Genomic DNA, 18,580 nt, shown 5'->3' with positions numbered 1-18,580 from the left:
TACAGCCCAGCATCCTTCTGGCAGCAGCCACTGACTTGTCACACTGTTTTTTCCCCGTTAGATCTTCGGACACTATCACCCCAAGGTCCCTCTCCCCGTCCGTGCATATCAGCTTCTCTCCTCCCAGCATATACGGTTCCTTCCTATTATTAATCCCCAAATGCATTACTCTGCATTTCTTTGCATTGAATTTTAGTTGCCAGGCATTAGACCATTCCTCTAACTTTTGCAGATCCTTTTTCATATTTTCCACTCCCTCTTCGGTGTCTACTCTGTTACAAATCTTGGTATCATCTGCAAAAAGGCACACTTTTCCTTCTAACCCTTCAGCATGTCACTCACATACATATTGAACAGGATTGGCCCCAGCACTGATCCCTGAGGGACTCCACTACTCACCTTTCCTTCCTTTGAGCGACTTCCATTAACCACCACCCTCTGGCGTCTGTCCAACAGCCAGTTTCTGACCCAGTTCACCACTTTGGGTCCTAACTTCAGCCCTTCAAGTTTGTTCAACAGCCTCCTATGAGGAACTGTATCAAAGGCTTTGCTGAAATCCAAGTAAATTACATCTAGCATATGTCCTCGATCCAGCTCTCTGGTCACCCAATCAAAAAATTCAATCAGGTTCGTTTGGCACGATTTACCTTTTGTAAAGCCATGTTGCCTCTGATCCTGTAACCCATTATATTCAAGGAAGTACACTATCCTTTCTTTCAGCAAAACTTCCATTATTTTTCCAACAACTGAAGTGAGGCTCACCGGCCTGTAGTTTCCTGCTTCATCCCTGTGACCACTTTTATGAATAGGGACCACATCCGCTCTCCTCCAATCCCAAGGAATCACTCCCGTCTCCAGAGATTTGTTGAACAAGTCTTTAATAGGACTCGCCAGAACCTCTCTGAGCTCCCTTAGTATCCTGGGATGGATCCCGTCTGGTCCCATCGCTTTGTCCACCTTCAGTTTTTCAAGTTGCTCATAAACACTCTCCTCTGTGAACGGCGCAGAATCTACTCCATTTTCTCATGTAACTTTGGTAGACAATCTCGGTCCTTCTCCAGGATTTTCTTCTGTGAACACAGAACAGAAGTATTTGTTTAGCACATTTGCTTTCTCCTCATCACTTTCCACATATTGGTTCCCAGCATCTTTTAGCCTAGCAATTCCATTTTTCATCTTCCTCCTTTCACTAATATATCTGAAAAAATATTTGTCTCCCTTTTTACATTTTTAGCCATTTCTTCTTCCGCCTGTGCTTTCGCCAGACGTATCTTTCTCTTGGCTTCTTTCAGTTTCACCCTGTAGTCCTTTCTGCTCTCCTCTTCTTGGTTTTTTTTATATTTCACGAACGCCAACTCTTTCGCCTTTATTTTCTCAGCCACTAGGTTGGAGAACCATATCGGCTTCCTTTTTCTCTTGTTTTTATTGATTTTCTTCACATAAAGGTCCGTAGTCATTTTTATCGCTCCTTTCAGCTTAGACCACTGTCTTTCCACTTCTCTTATGTCCTCCCATCCTAACAGTTCTTTCTTCAGGTACTCTCCCATAGCATTAAAGTCCGTACGTTTGAAATCTAGGACTTTAAGTATCGTGCGGCCGCTCTCCACTTTAGCCGATATATCAAACCAAACCGTTTGATAATCGCTACTTCCTAGATGAGCACCCACTCGAACATTAGAGATACTCTCTCCATTTGTGAGGACCAGATCCAATATCGCTTTTTCCCTTGTGGGTTCCGTCACCATTTGTCTGAGCAGAGCCTCTTGAAAGGCATCCACAATCTCCCTACTTCTTTCCGATTCTGCAGACGGAACATTCCAGTCCGCCTCCGGCAGGTTGAAATCTCCCAACAGCAGAACCTCCTCTTTCCTTCCAAACTTTTGGATATCCACAATCAGATCCTTATCAATTTGCTGCGATTCAGTCGGAGGTCTGTAGACTACACCCACATAGATAGAAGTTCCATCTTCTTTTTTCAGAGCAATCCATATCACTTCTTCCTCTCCCCAGGTCCCTTGCATTTTGGTCGCTTGGATATTGATCTTTACATAGAGAGCTACTCCTCCACCTTTTTGACCATCTCTGTCCTTCCTAAAAAGATTATATCCCGGTATGTTTGCATCCCATCCATGTGATTCACTGGACCATGTCTCTGTGATAGCGACAATATCTAGATCTGCCTCTAACATCAGGGCTTGCAGATCATGAACTTTGTTGCTTAGTCTGCGAGCATTTGTGGTCATCGCTTTCCAGCTATTTTTCATCGATAATCTCCTTTTTCATATGGATTTTTTTTTCGTTTCACTTTCCGTTGCAATACTAAGAAATGAGTTGCTGATATTGCTTATGTTGCAGTCTTTACTACTATCACATCTTTTCTTTTGCCGGGGTGGTCTCTATAATTGTCCTTCGTACATACACCACCCCCACCTTCTAGTTTAAATGCCTAGAAAAATATTGTCTAAATTTCTCTGCAAGGTTTCTTTTTCCTGCTGTAGTAATATGTAGCCCATCAGTGCAATATAGCTTCTTGTCCTTCCATATATTTCCCCATCCTCCTATGAACCTGAAGCCTTCTTGATGACACCAGGCTTTGAGCCATCTATTAAAGTCCTCTGTGTTTTTCACTCTTTGCTCTCCCTTTCCATATGCAGGCAGTATTTCAGAAAAAGCTAAAATGTTTACAAAAGGTTTCACGCCCTCTACAAGCTCCCAAAAAGCTTTCTGTGCTGCAAGTGTGGAGTTGTTGGCCAAGTCATTTGTTCCCAGATGGATAACAACATCAGTGTTAAAATCCTTAGTTTCTTCCTTAATTATAGTCTGTATTTGCCTGGAACTCCTGGTAGCTGAGGATCCTGGAAGACATTTCACTATTATGGTCTCCTCGCCTTGTGTTCCAAGGTTAATGCCTCTGATGATGGAATCCCCCAACAGTAATAGTTTTCTGTTTTTGGCCTTTTTATTTGTGCTTAGGGTGTGCTTGCTCTCTTGAGTTATCTTCATTGGTTCCAGTCCTACCTCCCTTCTGTTTTCTTGAGTATCGCAGTGCACTAGTGGAGCGAAGGAATTCTGTAGAGGTAATATTTGTGAAGGTGGATGTTTCTGTGTTACATGTCGCAGTCTTCCTGAGCCTACTGTGACCCATTTATTCCTGGGCTGTTTTATTCTTTGAGGTAGAGGTGGTAAGTTGGTATGATTTTGTGGAGTGATTAAAACTGCTTTAATTGTATTCAATTCCTATTTAAGTTTGCAGAGCTCCTCCTTAATACTAGCAAGTTGAAGACAGATGGGGCAAGCCTTAAGCCTCCAAATAGTGTGTCTTGGAATTAAAGCACCACAGTGATTGCATAGAATAAAGGTCATCTTGAATGGTTGTGAAGTGACTTGATTTGAGTAGTCCTGATTATTTGGGTCTCTATATATGGTGGGACTGTAAGTCTTACCCTTATTCCTATGAAGAGGAAGAGGAAATAAGATTTAACAGAGGAAAGAGAAGGGTTTATTTTTTTGTGCTTTTTTGTTGTTTTTTTTTAAGTAAGAAACAGGGAGGATAAGAGAAATTAAGCATATATAATGCTGAAAACCAGTGAAAAGAGCAGAATATGAAATGTTGAGCAACTTATCTTATTGAAGTTCACAGGGCAGCCTTGTTCACAGCACTGTACCAACAACAAGCTTTTCAGTGACTCACCAAAGACTTTTTGGAAACTAGAAAGTACATGGTGAGATCTGTCTTCAATGTTTTTGATATCTCTTCTAGAACATTGGCTGGTTCTATTGCTATGTGCAGACAGGCATGACTCTGTGTTTCCAACTTAAAGCCTAGTGTCCAAGATTGTCTATCAAACATCCCATGTACAAGAAACCTTTTTTGGGATCACATAAAGGAGGTTACTGAAAAGGTAAAACAGCATACTTATTGTATGACAAGATTATCTAAGACACAATCTGCTCCAACTACATAGCATTCACATAAATATTCTGCTCCTTATTCACAGCAACCTTACTGTCCTTCCAGGTGTCGTTTTTCTTAGCCTGCCTCATCATGCCAGTCAACTCATAGATGCTCTCATCAGCAAAAACAGCAAACCTCTCTTCCTACAAAGTCTCAGCAGTCCTTTTGACTTCTCATAGAGAGCATAGCCAATGTCTCTCTCTCCCTTCCACAAAAATTTCTATTGGAGGCTCGGATCCACCATTTTTATCAGTGCTGGACCATATAACATCAAACAGATGGGTCTTTCAAGGATATGCCCTTCACCTTCTGAAAAAGCCTCCAACCTGCCCCCCAAGAGTCTATTTTCAACTCACTCCAGAAATCACTGCTTCACTACAAACTCTGCCCTTCTTCACTTCAGTGCAATACAACCAGTTCCACCAAAGGGGCAGAGGGTTCTACTCCAAATACTTGCTGATTCCAAAAAAGTCCAGAGATCTCTGTCCAGATCTCTGTGCTCTCTACAAATATTTAATGAAGGAGAAATTTTGCATGGTTTCTCTGGGAACTATGTTACTCCTACTGGAGAAGAACATTTGATTTAACTATATTTAAAAGAAGCCTACACTCATATTCCAATCTTACCAGCCCACAGAAAATGCCTACAATTTTGAGTGGTTTCTCGACACTTCCTGTACTTAGTACTGCCATTTGACCTTGCCTCTGCTCTGAGAGTCTTAACAATTATGGGTTTCATGCCTTCCCATACTTAGATGACTGATTAGTTAAAGCTTCCAATCTAATCTTCTATTTATGCGTCGTGCATTCCTATGCAGGCTCAAGGCGACTTGCAGAGAGAAGAGGGTAGAAAGAGGGCAGAGCAGGAAAGGAAGGAGGAGAAAAGGAAAGAGACTAACAAGCGGGAAGGATATAGATAGAGATTCAAGTAATGTTCAGGTGTCAAAGAAAAGGGTTTTCAGTTTCTTCCAGAACAAGGCGTAGCTTGGCTCTGTTCTGATAGTTTCTGCCAAGTCATTCCAAGTTTTCACTCCCAGGAGGGTTATCATGGAGTGAAATATATGTCTGTATTTGAGATTTTTTTGGGTTGGAAGATTTAATTGTATCATGTTAAGGGTTGTATGAGAGGCAGACCATGCCATTGAGAATGGTTTGATAAGAGGAGCCACTGAATTTTCATGGAGGATGCATGATGTTTTGAATTTTATTCGTGATGGGATGGGTAGCCATGTAGTTGTTTGATGAAGATTGAAACAGAGTCATATTTTTTCAAGTTGAAAATTAGTTGCACCGCAGTGTTTTGTATGAGTTGCATTTTATGGATAAGAGTTGGCTCCCATGTAGGCGGAGTTGCAGTAATCCAGTTGTGGTCGAATCATCAACTGCACAATCGGGGCAAAATGATGCCGATGGAAATATGGTCTGATGAGTCTTAATTATCTCATTGTGAAGAGAGACTTCTTCCGGAGGTGGGAGATTTGTGGTTCCATGGTAAATGTGGAGTCTAGAATACAGCCTCACCGACTCTGGCTTACAAGGCTACCACTTCTATGATTTGCCTCCTGGAACTCCTGGGATTCATAGTCAACTTACTCCGACTAAGAAACTAAAGTTAATAGGAGCCCTTCTAGACACCACTCAGACTCGTGCTTTCTTACCTCAACAGAGGCTTGACAATCTCTTGCACTTCTGCCAGTCTCATTGCGAACATATCTCCACCGTATATGTAGTTCCATTTGCATGCCTTCATCTCAGAGTGCCACAGTGGGTTCTATCCCATTGTATTTAATACGCAAGGTTCGTAATCCTCCGTATGTTTTTTACAGCTTCCTTTTTCTTACATGCGGCACTTGTGTTCTTTTGTGTTTATATCTACAATTTCAGTTTTAGCGGCATGTATTTCCATATTTTACATTATTTTTGTAATCTACATTTCTTTTTTTGGAACCACATTCTATTCCTGTTTCCTCTGTGCATTTTTAGGATTACATCTGTGGTTATCCTTTCACTTTTTTCTGGTTTTCACTTTTTTTGGTTTTTTCTTGTAGCTTGTACTTCCAGCACAATAACGCCATCTAGTGATTAGGTCAAGAATTTCTTCAGTATGCATCCACATGCGTGAATATTGTTCATTTAGTCCCTATATGTTCATGATGCTGCCCCTTTTTTGTTTTTTTTTCATCTCTGCTTATGATGTTTTTAAGATGTTGCCACATTTTAAATGTTCGTATTTATGCTGTTTTATGATTTACATTTCACTAGTTGACTCTGATATTAGTTTTATTCATGTTTATTTGATGTTCTCATATGATTTATTCTGTATTTATTGATTTAATTATTTGATAGTATTTATGCTGTTTTATGATTTTACTAGTTGATTCTGGTATTGATTTCATGTTCTTTTGCTGCTTTTTATTTAAGTATGTATTTATGTTATTTTTGATATTCACATTTAAGCTTACTGATTTATGTTATTTTGGTTTGTATTTATACAATGTATACTGTCACCAGCAGCCTCAGGGCAATGGGTCTCGGGCCACCGGGACAAGGGAATTACTCTTGTGCACTGCTGCAGGCAGCACAAGGAAGAAAAAAAATAAAGTAAACGTTCAATGAAAGGATCCACCAACACACTAGGAAAGTAATAGTCAAATAAAGGACTGGATTTATTTCTTAAATCAAAGCAAATAGGCTGCTTCACTTGTTTGTCCACAAGCCAGTCATAAAACAAAAACAAACATGTCAGGATTCTTGATAGTAAAACATAGTCCAAAACATCAAACTGGCACAACAAAACAGTCTCTGAGTTGAATGTAAGCTCTAGGTGGTTTTAAATCCCCAAACATGCAAGCTGTTATGGGCTCCACAATTAACTAATAGTCCCAGCTTGGAAGGTTTCAAAAACAAAATAATAATACAACAGTCTTTTCTTTTAGGCAGCTGACCTTGGTGTATATCAGTGCTACAGCACTGGCTTTCCCAGCAGAAAAAATGCTGGTCAGGCGTTGTGCTCCGCATGGTGATACTATTGCCAAACTTAGGCCCTTGATCCCACCTCTTTGAACGCGGGACAAACCCCACCACCTTGACTTGAAACAGTCCAACTTCCCAAAAGGAAGAAAAAAAACCAAAACAGCTTAAGTCTTTCACAGTTCTTATAAAGGTTCCCACCCTGCTTCAAACTCAACAGGGTAATCAAGGGACACTTTCAAAAAATAGTTCAAAAACAAAACACAGGATTTTATAATTCTCCTAGGCAGTTTCCACTACTTGCCTTTTGGACCAGCACACCTCCATGGGTTGGACTCCGTCCTCAAACACCACATTAGGCTCCGGATCCAGCTCCATGTCTTGAGGGACTTCAGACGGATCAGGAGATAAATCTGCTCTGGCTTCTGTTAGCTCCATGCATTCTGGCTGTTGGCGGCCTTGCAGAGCTCTCAGCCTTGAGCTTGGCTGACAGTTCTTCAACTGCAGCTGCTCCTCTCCCCTCAATTTCTCCCTCTACCTCTCTAATAGTTCAGATTTCAGGTTTAGAAGCCTGCAACCACACCCCAAACTCTCAGGTGCAGAGGATATCCTGTTAGTTACTCTGGGACAGTGTGGGGGAGGGGAAATCTCCAGCTCAGCTCCCTGGCTCCCTCTACTGGACAAAGAAGGAAAGTCGGGAAACTTGTCAGAATGGGTTTTAAATGTACCTGAATGAGAAATGTCTGCTCTAGAAATGGGTCTTACTCTAGGGCCAGACCTAGCAGGCACAGCCTGCATATCAGAATACACATTTTTTCAGACTGACTTCTATGCCCCTGAGGCAGGCTTCTGATTGGACGCTGAAACACGGACCGTGCCAGGTCACCAAAGACAAAGGACTCTATGTCAATGTACTTATATGAATAAAATTTGTTGGTTCCTAGCTTGATGTGTTCAATCCCGATCCCCACTTGTTTTCTTGAACACATTACAGGTGCAGTTACTCAGGTCCAGGTTCTAGTATTTTAATGATGGGAATTGCAATATTATTTGTAGTAGTAGTGATTGATGGATTTTTTTTTTTTTTTAATCTTCAGTACACTGGAATGGCCAGAGAAGATGCTTTTAATGCCATAACCGAAAAAGCAAGAAATAAAGGCATTGGTGGTAATCTAACAAGTGTTAAACTAAGAGATTGGCTAATCTCACGACAGCGGTACTGGGGCACACCTATTCCCATAATTCACTGTCCATCCTGTGGCACAGTTCCAGTTCCCTTGGACCATCTACCTGTGGTACTTCCCAGGGTGACTGCTGTCACAGGGAAGGGGTCCTCTCCTTTAGCTGCTGTCTCAGAGTGGATAAACTGCAATTGCCCCAGGTAAGAAATTATGGTATGTCTGCTTAAACTGAGATACATCTTATTCTGAGAACAAGCAGGATAGCAATCCTCATAGATAAGGGAGATGTCATCCAACAGCACCGAGGTTGGCAAAATGCAAACAAAGCTCTAAAAGCTAGAGTGATGCATTTGCAAGGCTTCCCACACCGTACATAATAAATCTCTTTAATTACCCATCTCTGAAATCATGTCACTACAAGAAGTTCCTTGACAGAATGTTATCATTCCAGGCAGCCAAACTGAACACATGGCTCGTAAAACCCATTCTCGAGGCCGCTTCATACGCTGACTTCAGAAAATCACTGAAGACCCGTCTCTTTAGCACAACTTGAGTCTCTTCCATTTGTAATTTTGTATCCCTGAAAGTTCTTTCTCTTCCCATTACTCCTCTTAACCCTTTCAGGACCATAAGGATCGTAGGCCAATTTTTGTGGTTTTGACGACATTTTTATGGTAAAAAGGGCTTGCAGATGCCAAAAAATTGATTTTTTTTGTGAAATATCATTATTTTTTTTTTTAAAAATCAAACTTCTGGCTTATGGACAGTGTGGCAAGTGAATCTTCTCGTCAATCTGGCAACGACGCTAATGAATGAATGTCGGAACCAGTTTGTTTACATAAAGGCAGTATCATATGGAATCCGTACATATCAAATTTAGAACTGTAGACTATCCCAATCAAAATTTATAGGATTTTAAAGTTATGGGACAAATATGTCCCTTGGTCCTGAAAGGGTCAACCTCATTGCATGTATCTTCTTGTAAACCGCTCTGAACTTATGTATTTTGTTGTAAACATCACATACTTTCATTGCATGTATCTTGTTGTAAACCGCTTTGAACTTATGGTATAGCGGTATATAAGAAATAAAATTATTATTATTATTATTGTCACATAGGATCACGTCTTTGTGCATAGCGTAAAGCATACATTTTCCACAATCTGAGCAGTCCTGACGTACCATTTATAGGTCAGAGGACTACTCTAATCAGGAAGAGTCCATTGGCTTCCCCTCAGATCTCTTTACTCCCCAGAAAAGGAGTCGTTCCACCAGAGAACCTCTCATTCACCAGTTTTATGAGGGAAATGGTTGAGACAATTCAGTTTTAAGTTTGAGAAAGAGGTAGAGCCAGGGCTGAAATGCTGGAATTCTCCAGTTCTTTGATCCCGTCCTCTCTTGCACTCTCTCCTCCCTGCCAAGGAAACAGTGACAATGTCCTCTCATAACATTCTTTTTTTTTATTATTGAAACTTTCATTGATTTTTCAAAAAAGTCACAAAAAACTCACTATTATAAAGAGCAACACTAACAGGCCTCCTAACAGGCTGAATACAATCCTGACAAGAACCCCATTAAAACTACTATTTCCTCTTACCTGCCGTCCCTTACTCCCACCCCTATCCTAGATTTATCATTCTAATTATCACAGAAGTAAGTAATAATACAAATATATAGACTGATAACCTGATGAAAAAAACAGTAATTTCATGCTAAAAAGCTAGCTTAGTTAAACTATGGTGAACAACTTATGTGCTTCATCTCTAAATACTAAAGAGAAAGTGGAGGTCTTAACATTCAATAATATAGTCCCATGACATCCAGAGATGAAAAATACGAGCATGATTAGCTGATTTTCCTATTGGATTTAATGAGAAAAAAATCTAGAAAGGACCAATTTATTTATATGACTTAAGCTCACACCTTTTTCAAGTACAGAGAGTATTTCCCTCTCCCCTAATGGCTTACAGCCTTGGTTCCTCTACCAGAGGCACACATAGTCAGCTTGGTTTACAGGATTATAATGAATAAGATACATTTGCATATATTGGAGACTCCATTGTATGCAGACCTATCTCATACATACTCATTGCGCTAATCCTGAAAACCTAAGTGGCTAGGTATGCCTCTGGATCAGATATAGAAGCACTGATCAAATGTACATTAACACTAGAGTTGCTTATGATTCTCAAACAAAATTTACATATACTTTATGCCACTTAGGTGGCTGGAGCAGAGTAACCAGAGACAAAAATGAAACATAGTTTTTATTTCTAGTGCAAAGAGTACAGTAGGCTTGATAAGTGTGTTTCTTCCCTTCACCACCGAAGATTGCAGAAGGTATCATCTAAATTTTTCAACTCTGCCTCAGTTCCTTTTTTGTTGTGGCATAATCTTCCCTAGATCCCTTGAATGGTGGTCCACTATTTTTTTCATCACAGCCCCCTGCTCTGGAATTCCATGCCTGTCCAGTTGAGGGAGGAAAAAATTTTAGATAGATTCAAGGGAAAATTGAAAAGCTTTTTATTTAAAGATGCCTTTAACCTTAAAATTCCTGGAAAGGCACACTTTTGAGTAGAGAATAGAGAATGACACAGGGAAAAAAATCTGTCCTCTCCTGACCACTGTCCCCTTCATCGCCCTGTCCCCAAACCCACCGCCCCTACAGAATCCACCCTTCCCTCTCGCCACCTTACCGCCCTTCAGCGGCCTGAGAATCTCCCTCCCTCCCCCTTACCTTCGTGGCGTAAAGAAACTTAAGGGAGGGAAGGCGCGGGGTCACCGATCACACGCGCGGCCCTTTCCTTCCCTCCCTACCTCCGGCCAAATCTATCTCCTTCCCTCCCTCCCCCTAACCTTCGCAGCACGTTATAAAAGAAACTGAAGCCGGCGAAGCCTGCCTGTGCCGCCCTGCAGTCGTGTGTGTGGGTGGAAGCTTCTTCTTTGACGCAATTGGAAGTTTACCGGCTTCAGTTTCTTTTCTAAAGCGCTGCGAAGGTAAGGGGGAGGGAGGGAGGGAGATAGATTTGGCCAGAGGTAGGGAGAGGGCCACGCGCGATTGGTGACCGCGCGCCTTCCCTCCCTTAACTGCGAGGACAAGGCCATTCACCGCTCCACGGGGCTGTGGATAGCCTTGTCCCCGTACCCGCAGTGAGCACTTTTTCTCCCCACCGTTTCGGCGGGTTACCCATGGCTAGCCGCGGGTAACTGCCACCGTGTCATTTTCTAGTAGTCACCACAGGAATGGAGACATTTGCAACTGGTTTACCGCAGTAATGGGGACAAGACCTTTCACTGCCCCGCGGGAGTGGTGAAAAGTCTCGCTCCTGTGGTAAAAAAAATTATGCCCGTGTCAAACTTGGCATCTGCTCCCCAGCTCCTCTTGCGCTTTTTTTTACCTTCAGGAGCCAGCCATGCCATGATGAAGACCAAAGGAACCCAAAACCAAAGCCTGAGAGCAATGTAATTTGAAGAACAAAATTACCAGACAACAAAAGGTAGAAAAAAATTAATTTATTTTATATTTTGTGATTAGACTATTTCAGATTTGAAATATGTATCCTGCTAGAGCTGGTATTAGACATAACTGGAGACTGCAAAGCCCAGGCTGTGCTTCTTTAGCTTCCAGCTGACTTAGGGCTCTCTCTCTGACCAGGGGGCAGTTGCCCTAATTACACTCCCCTAACACTATTCCTGCCATGTGTGACTAAAGTTTTCTGTTAGCTTGATTTTTCTATGTAGCATTCTGTAGTAAAGGAACCAAGCGCAAAAAGATGTACGACAACCTACTAGCAACACATGCAGCTAAATTGGACCCCTCAATCACCAACTTACTGACAGCATCAACTGACATCAAAGCTTTCCGAAAATAAATCAAAATACTGCTATTTAAGAAATTCATCCAAATGTACTAACCCCTTTTTCTTTTCCCCTCTCTCCCCCTCACAGTATCTTCCCTTCAAAATTGTTTCAGACCTAACGCTTTTAATTGTATTCATCTTCCTGGAAATGTCTAGCTATCTTCTTGTTGTATTAGGCCCAATGTCTTTAATTGTATCCCTCATCCTGGAAATGTCCAGTTATCTTTTGATGTAATCCGCTTAGAACTGCAAGGTACAGGCGGAATAGAAGTCATTAATGTAATGTTTGTTCAGTTTTCACAATAGTGGAGGGGATATTTGTGAAAGGGAGGGGAGACAGGGGTTTTGTTGATCCTTGCTCTGTATTATTTGTGTTTATAAAATGACAATTGTACAGAATATTGTCTCTTTTTATACTTTAATAAAATAAATTCAGTATAAAATCATAACTATTCAAGGCTTGTGCGGATGGGATCTGACTGTTTGCCGGGCGGGGATAGGGACTGAATTTGCGGGGATGGGGCAGGGATGGGAACTGAGCTTGCGGGTATGGGACAGGGAGAAGGATGAGCTTGCAGGGACAGGGCAGAGACCTGGATAAATTTTTTCCCCGTGTCATTCTCTATTTTCGAGTAGATAATTCCGTACCTACCGATTTTTCATTATTGACTCCTGTTGATGCTCTCTAACTCAGTGATTCCCAACCCTATCCTGGAGGACCACCAGGCCAATTGGGTTTTCAGGCTAGCCCTAATGAATATGCATGAGAGAGATTTGCATATAATGGAAGTGATAGGCATGCAAATCTGCTCCATGCATATTCATTAGGGCTAGCCTAAAAACCCGATTGGCCTGTTGGTCCTCCAGGACAGGGTTGGGAACCACTGCTCTAACTGACTTCGTCCCCTCCTGATTTTGTTTACCATTTATGTTCTTCTATCCTATAATCATTGTAGTTCTTCCCATTTTTCATCTTGTACCGTGCTTCTGTCAATATTATCATCCTTGTCCATGTTAATGTTTGTTCCATCATGTTGTCTTTCCCCCCTTCTTTTTTAAATTGTAAATCGCTTAGAAGCTTGATAAGCAGTCAGATCAAATTTTAAATGAAACTTGAAAAACTTGAATTCTGTCTGAGGCTCCGGCTTATATTGGTGAAAGCCCCACCCCAACCCATGTGGAATTATCCAAGTCTCTCCCTGGTTCCCCCTTTGGTCAGACTGCAAATTACTGCTAGGGAGCTGAGATTGTGTTAAGGCAGGTTTAAAGGGTTTTACTATCTGTCTTGCGTAAGCTCTTCCTTCTGACCCGCTTACCCCATCCTGCTAGGGATTAAAACCTAGAGGAACTATGCCAGGATAGTTAGCTTGACCTGTCTGAGAGCCCAGGAAATTTCCCTGGTGAGTTTTCCTGACCCTTGGTACAGTATTCTTTCTGTTTTTAAAATATGATAAGTCAGGAGCAGTGCTGGACTTGCTATAGTTTCACCAGAGGTGTGGCCTCGTCATGAGCTTCGTAGAAACATAGAAACATAGAAGATGACGGCAGAAAAGGGCTACAGCCCATCAAGTCTGCCCACTCTGCTTACCCACCCCCTGTCTATGCCCTAATGACCCAATTTCCTTATCTTGACCCTCGTAGGGATCCCACATGGGTATCCCATTTATTCTTAAAGTCTGGCACGCTGTCTGCCTCGATCACCTGTACTGGAAGCTTGTTCCAATGATCAACCACTCTCTCTGTGAAGAAATACTTTCTGGTGTCGCCATGAAATTTTCCGCCCCTGAGTTTGAGCGGGTGCCCTCTTGTGGCTGAGGGTCCCTTGAGAAAGAAAATATCATCTTCCACTTCGACACATCCCGTGAGGTACTTAAATGTTTCGATCATGTCTCCCCTCTCCCTACGTTCCTCGAGAGTGTAGAGCTGCAATTTGTTCAGTCTCTCTTCGTACAAGAGACCCTTGAGCCCCGAGATCATCCTGGTGGCCGTCCGTTGAACCGATTCAATTCTGCGCACATCTTTACTGTAATGTGGCCTCCAGAATTGCACACAGTACTCCAGATGAGGTCTCACCATGGCCCTGTACAACGGCATTATGACTTCAGGCTTTCGGCTGACGAAACTTCTATTGATACAACCCAATATCTGCCTTGCCTTAGATGAAGCCTTCTCCACTTGATTGGCAGTTTTCATGTCTGCACTGATGATTACTCCTAAATCTCGTTCTGCTGAAGTCCTAGTTAAAGTTTCTCCGTTCAAGAAGTACGTCCTGCATGGATTTCCGCTTCCGAGGTGCATGACCTTACATTTCTTAGCATTGAAGCCTAGCTGCCAGGTTGAGGACCAACTTTCCAATGTAAGCAGGTCCTGCGCCATATAATTCTGTAAACTGCATTCACTTACTATATTACATAGTTTGGCGTCATCGGCGAATAGTGTTATTTTACCTTGAAGCCCTTGAGTCAGATCCCCTATAAATATGTTGAAAAGAAGTGGACCCAGGACCGAACCCTGCGGCACTCCACTGGTCACCTCCGATGTTTTAGAGAGGGTACCATTAACCACCACCCTCTGAAGTCTGCCACTCAGCCAATCATTGACCCATGCAGTTAGTGTCTCTCCTAACCCCATCGATTCCATCTTGCTTAGCAGCCTGCGGTGTGGGACACTGTCAAAAGCTTTCCTGAAGTCCAGGTACACGACGTCCAAAGACTCTCCCAAGTCCAACTTTCTTGTTACCCAGTCAAAGAAGCTGATGAGATTGGATTGGCAGGACCTACCCTTGGTGAATCCATGCTGACTGGGATCCCGAAGATTCCCTTCATTCAAGATCGTGTCCAATTTGCTTTTAATTAGTGTTTCCATGAGTTTGCACACTATTGATGTGAGACTCACCGGTCTATAATTCGCAGCCTCTGCCCTGCAACCCTTTTTATGCAGAGGAACGGCATTAGCTAATTTCCAGTCCAGGGGAACTTTCCCCTTACTTAGGGAGAGATTGAATAGCTCAGCCAACGGTTTCGCCAGGACATCACTCAATTCTCTGAGCATTCTTGGGTGCAAATTGTCTGGTCCCATGGCTTTGTTCACCTTGAGTCTTGCCAGTTCACTGTAAACTTCACCTGGTGTGAACTCAAAATTCTGAAACGGGTCTTCTGTGCTTTGTGTTGCCTTCAACTGGGGACCGTGTCCCGTGCCTCACAGGTGAAGACTGAGCAGAAGTATTCATTCAGTAGTTCGGCTTTATCGGAATCTGCTTCCACGTAACTTCCGTCTGGTCTTCTAAGGCGTACTATCCCGCCTGTGTTCCTTTTTCTGTCACTAATATACCTGAAGAAGGATTTGTCCCCCTTTTTAATGTTTTTTGCCAGAATTTCTTCCACTCGAAGTTTTGCCTCCCTAACTGCCATTTTGACTGCTGTAGACCTGGTCCTATATTCTACTTTTGCCTCTCTTTTCTCCGTGCGCTTGTAGGAGAGAAACGCTTTTTTCTTCTCCTTAATGAGGTGCGAGATCTCCGCGGTGAACCATTGGGGTTTATTGTTTCTTTGTCGTTTATTTACTGATTTTATGAAGCGGCTAGTTGCTTCATGTATGGTTGATTTCATTGTTAACCACTTAGCTTCTACATCATCGGTCTCCGCTTGGTCCTGCAGCGTCTGATGGACCATGTAGAACAGCTACATGGTCCATCCTCCATACTTTTATAAAGTTTTACAGAGTGGACGTAGCGGCACAAATGGACACCACCTTTAGGTTCTTGCAGCAGACTCATCTGCCCTGTCCTAGTCTCAGGGACTGGTTTGATACATCCCACTTTTCAAGCCTACTGTGCCCTTTGCACTAGAAGAGAAGATTAGGGTACAGTAGACTTAATGGCCCATGTCAGATTTTAATTTAGCCTGCTTTCTGACTCAGACTTATATGGGTGTTTCCAGATGTTTCTGTGAACGGCCAAAAGAGAATGAAGATGTTTAATGTTCTTCTGTTAAGCAATTAAGAAGACTTATCCATTAGCTCTGTAGTGAAGTCTTTGGGAGAAGCTTTGGAAGCTGCATAAATGTTGATGGTTTCACTCAGATAGATGGCTTATTTGGTTCCATCTCATTTATGCAATGTGTCCGTTAGTTTAATTATTTGTTGCAGAGCCTAAAAGAGTTGTCAAGGAGATCTTCATGCCCTCCTTGTGCTTTCTCCTTCTTAGGGGTTATCCATTGCTTTGGTATGAACTGAGGCACTGCCCAGTGACACAAGGAGGCGGAGCTGAAAAATGTAGATGATGCTTTTTGCATTCCTCATGGGCGAAGGGAAGAAACCCACTTGTCAAGCCTACTGTACTCTCCTACTAGAAAGATTATCGAGGTAAGAATCTAATTTTCTCATGAGATATAAATAGTTTCTGACCCATTTAGTGTTTACTTTCAAAGAAAGAAATACTTTCAAGGTTATATAAATTTTTTTTAAACAGCAGGTGAAGTAATTTGACTTGAGTTTAAGGAATAATATTTTAAAAGTTACTGTTAATGAAAATTATCTATGTCCCTCAGGTGTCAAGGGCCTGCAAAAAGAGAGACAGACACTATGGATACATTTGTGGATTCAGCCTGGTATTTTTTCCGATACACTGATCCCCAGAACTTGCAAAGGTAAGGTCGCAGCTAGGTTTCCCTCCTTCATGAGGAAGCAGAGCTTCCTAGTCTACTTTATCTTTCATAAAAAAATTTTCTCAGAGTACAAGCAGGCAGTATATTCTCACAAATGGGTGACATTGTCTACAGAGCCTGGTATGGACATGTACCAAAGTATGCTGTCATTTTAAAACTTTAGCACTGTCCATACCATGCGTACACATGTGCCTGATGTCGGCTCATGAGACCTTCAATTCTTTGTTTTCCTTGGAACAAAGAAGTTGTGTTTTTTTAACACTTCTCTGTGCAGTAAATTTTTCTCTTCAAGTGTTTTCCCATACCAATTTATTCTCATTTTTATATATTTAATTTTATTTGTTCCTAATTTGGGGGGTCCCAGAGGGTGGACTGGGGGGGAACAAGCATTTCCTCTCATTCCCTCCCTCCCCCCACCCCCATTGCAACTCCTTCACTGCTTCTGCCATTGCTGTTGCCAAACTCCATCCCATCCCCACCCTTCTCCCAACCCCCGAACATACCTTTGCTGGCAGGACTGCTCAAGCCCTACCAGCCAAAGAGTTCCCCTGCTAGAGCCTAGTCCAAGTGCTCAGTGCAAGTCATTGCTACTCTGCTTAAAGCCAAAAACCTGACAATGGTTTCTGCATATTGTCACGGGCAGGGCAGCGCTTTGCCATCTGAAACGCCCGTGTGCACTAAGCAGACCCAGAAAGGGACCTATATTCCTTGCCCAGAAGGTGCCAGGGTCAAACCCCCGAGAATGACAGGGATGTAAGTAAATGTAAAAACTCTCCAATTGACAGGAGAGAGGTTAGCTGTCAAACCAGACCTTGGGTTGCAGTTTCCCAGGGGAAGGAAAAGAGAGTAACACTAGGGTCCCTGGAAATTAATGACAATACTAAATACACAGAGGAAGCACCTGCTGGAAGTCATTTTGGCAGTCCATCTCAACCAAGAAGTTAGACTGCCAGCATTTCACCCCACAGGGTCCAAGAAAAAAGACAAGGCCTTGAAGGTTTTGGATGTCAAAAGAGTGCTATTGTGTTAACTAGAGGTAGCCAATGAGTTTCATCTCTCAGACTATCTTTTTGTGTTAACTGATCAGGCAAGATGAGGCAGACCCGCCTCCAAGACTACCAGTTCTAGGTAGATTCATAGACCTATGTCCTCTGCCTACACCTATCTCCTTAAAGGCACATTCAACAAGGGGAGTGACCTCCTCTTGTACGAAAACTCAAGTAATTCCACCCGAGGAGATTTGTAGATCAATGTGACGGGGTGAAGTTCCTATCACTGGCCAGCAGAGGGACTCTGAGCAGCAGAAAGAAGGAGCTCATTTGCAAAACGATCCTGTGAAGGTTGGTGGGAGCTGTCCACTCACCCTGAGTGAACTAAGGTGCTGAAAAGGACAGTTCCCAAGCAAAGAGCTGAGAAAGACAGAAGCTCCTTCGGGAGCTAGGCAACCATCAAGGGGAAGAATGCTGGCCTGTTGCCTAACCTCAGTAAGTCTGATAGACCGGCCTGCCCAGTAAAGCTTGGGGTGATCAGGAGGGTACCCCAGTCTTGATGATCGGCAGTGAGGGGGCTGGGTGGATGTGTAGTGACCAGGAGTGTGAGTGACTGGGAAAGTCCTCCTGAAGAGAGCAGCTGTGGGACTGGTAGGAGTCCTCAGGAAGAGCCCTCAGAGAAAGAGAATGACTGCGAGAGGGCCTGGAAAAGGAAGTTGTTGGAGGACTCAGTAGAGCCTGGAGTTCAAAGGAGGCTCAGGCTTGACGACTGGCAATGGGACCGATGAAGTGTCCAGGACCCATGGGGATCCAAGCTGCTGGGGAGTAAGGGACCAGCGGTGGCCCCACAAGTTGCAGCTAGAGGGGTCCAAAGCTGAGGGAGTCTGGCGAGTGACCAGCGGAGAGACTGGTAATAGCACCAGAGGAGTCCTAGAAGAAGCAGCCTGACAGCCCTGGGAGA

General features: G+C 42.8%; 1 protein-coding gene across 5 annotated transcripts in view; it reads left to right on the top strand.

Annotated features, from left to right (window-relative positions):
• Positions 1 to 18,580, top strand: part of LARS2 (leucyl-tRNA synthetase 2, mitochondrial) — a 201,403-nt gene that overhangs the window by 111,671 nt on the left and 71,152 nt on the right. For all 5 annotated transcript variants that reach the window (XR_004538050.1, XM_033930320.1, XM_033930317.1 and 2 more), the window contains 2 exons: positions 8,023 to 8,306; positions 16,514 to 16,612. Coding sequence is in view for 4 of the 5 variants with exons in the window: in XM_033930320.1 (XP_033786211.1) it covers positions 8,023 to 8,306; positions 16,514 to 16,612 (383 nt within the window). In the remaining variant the exon portion in view is untranslated. The remainder of the gene's footprint in view (positions 1 to 8,022; positions 8,307 to 16,513; positions 16,613 to 18,580) is intronic.

The sequence above is a fragment of the Geotrypetes seraphini genome, chromosome 2, assembly GCF_902459505.1.
Source record: "Geotrypetes seraphini chromosome 2, aGeoSer1.1, whole genome shotgun sequence".
Lineage (NCBI taxonomy): Eukaryota > Metazoa > Chordata > Amphibia > Gymnophiona > Dermophiidae > Geotrypetes > Geotrypetes seraphini.
This window is presented reverse-complemented; position numbering and strand designations above follow the sequence as displayed.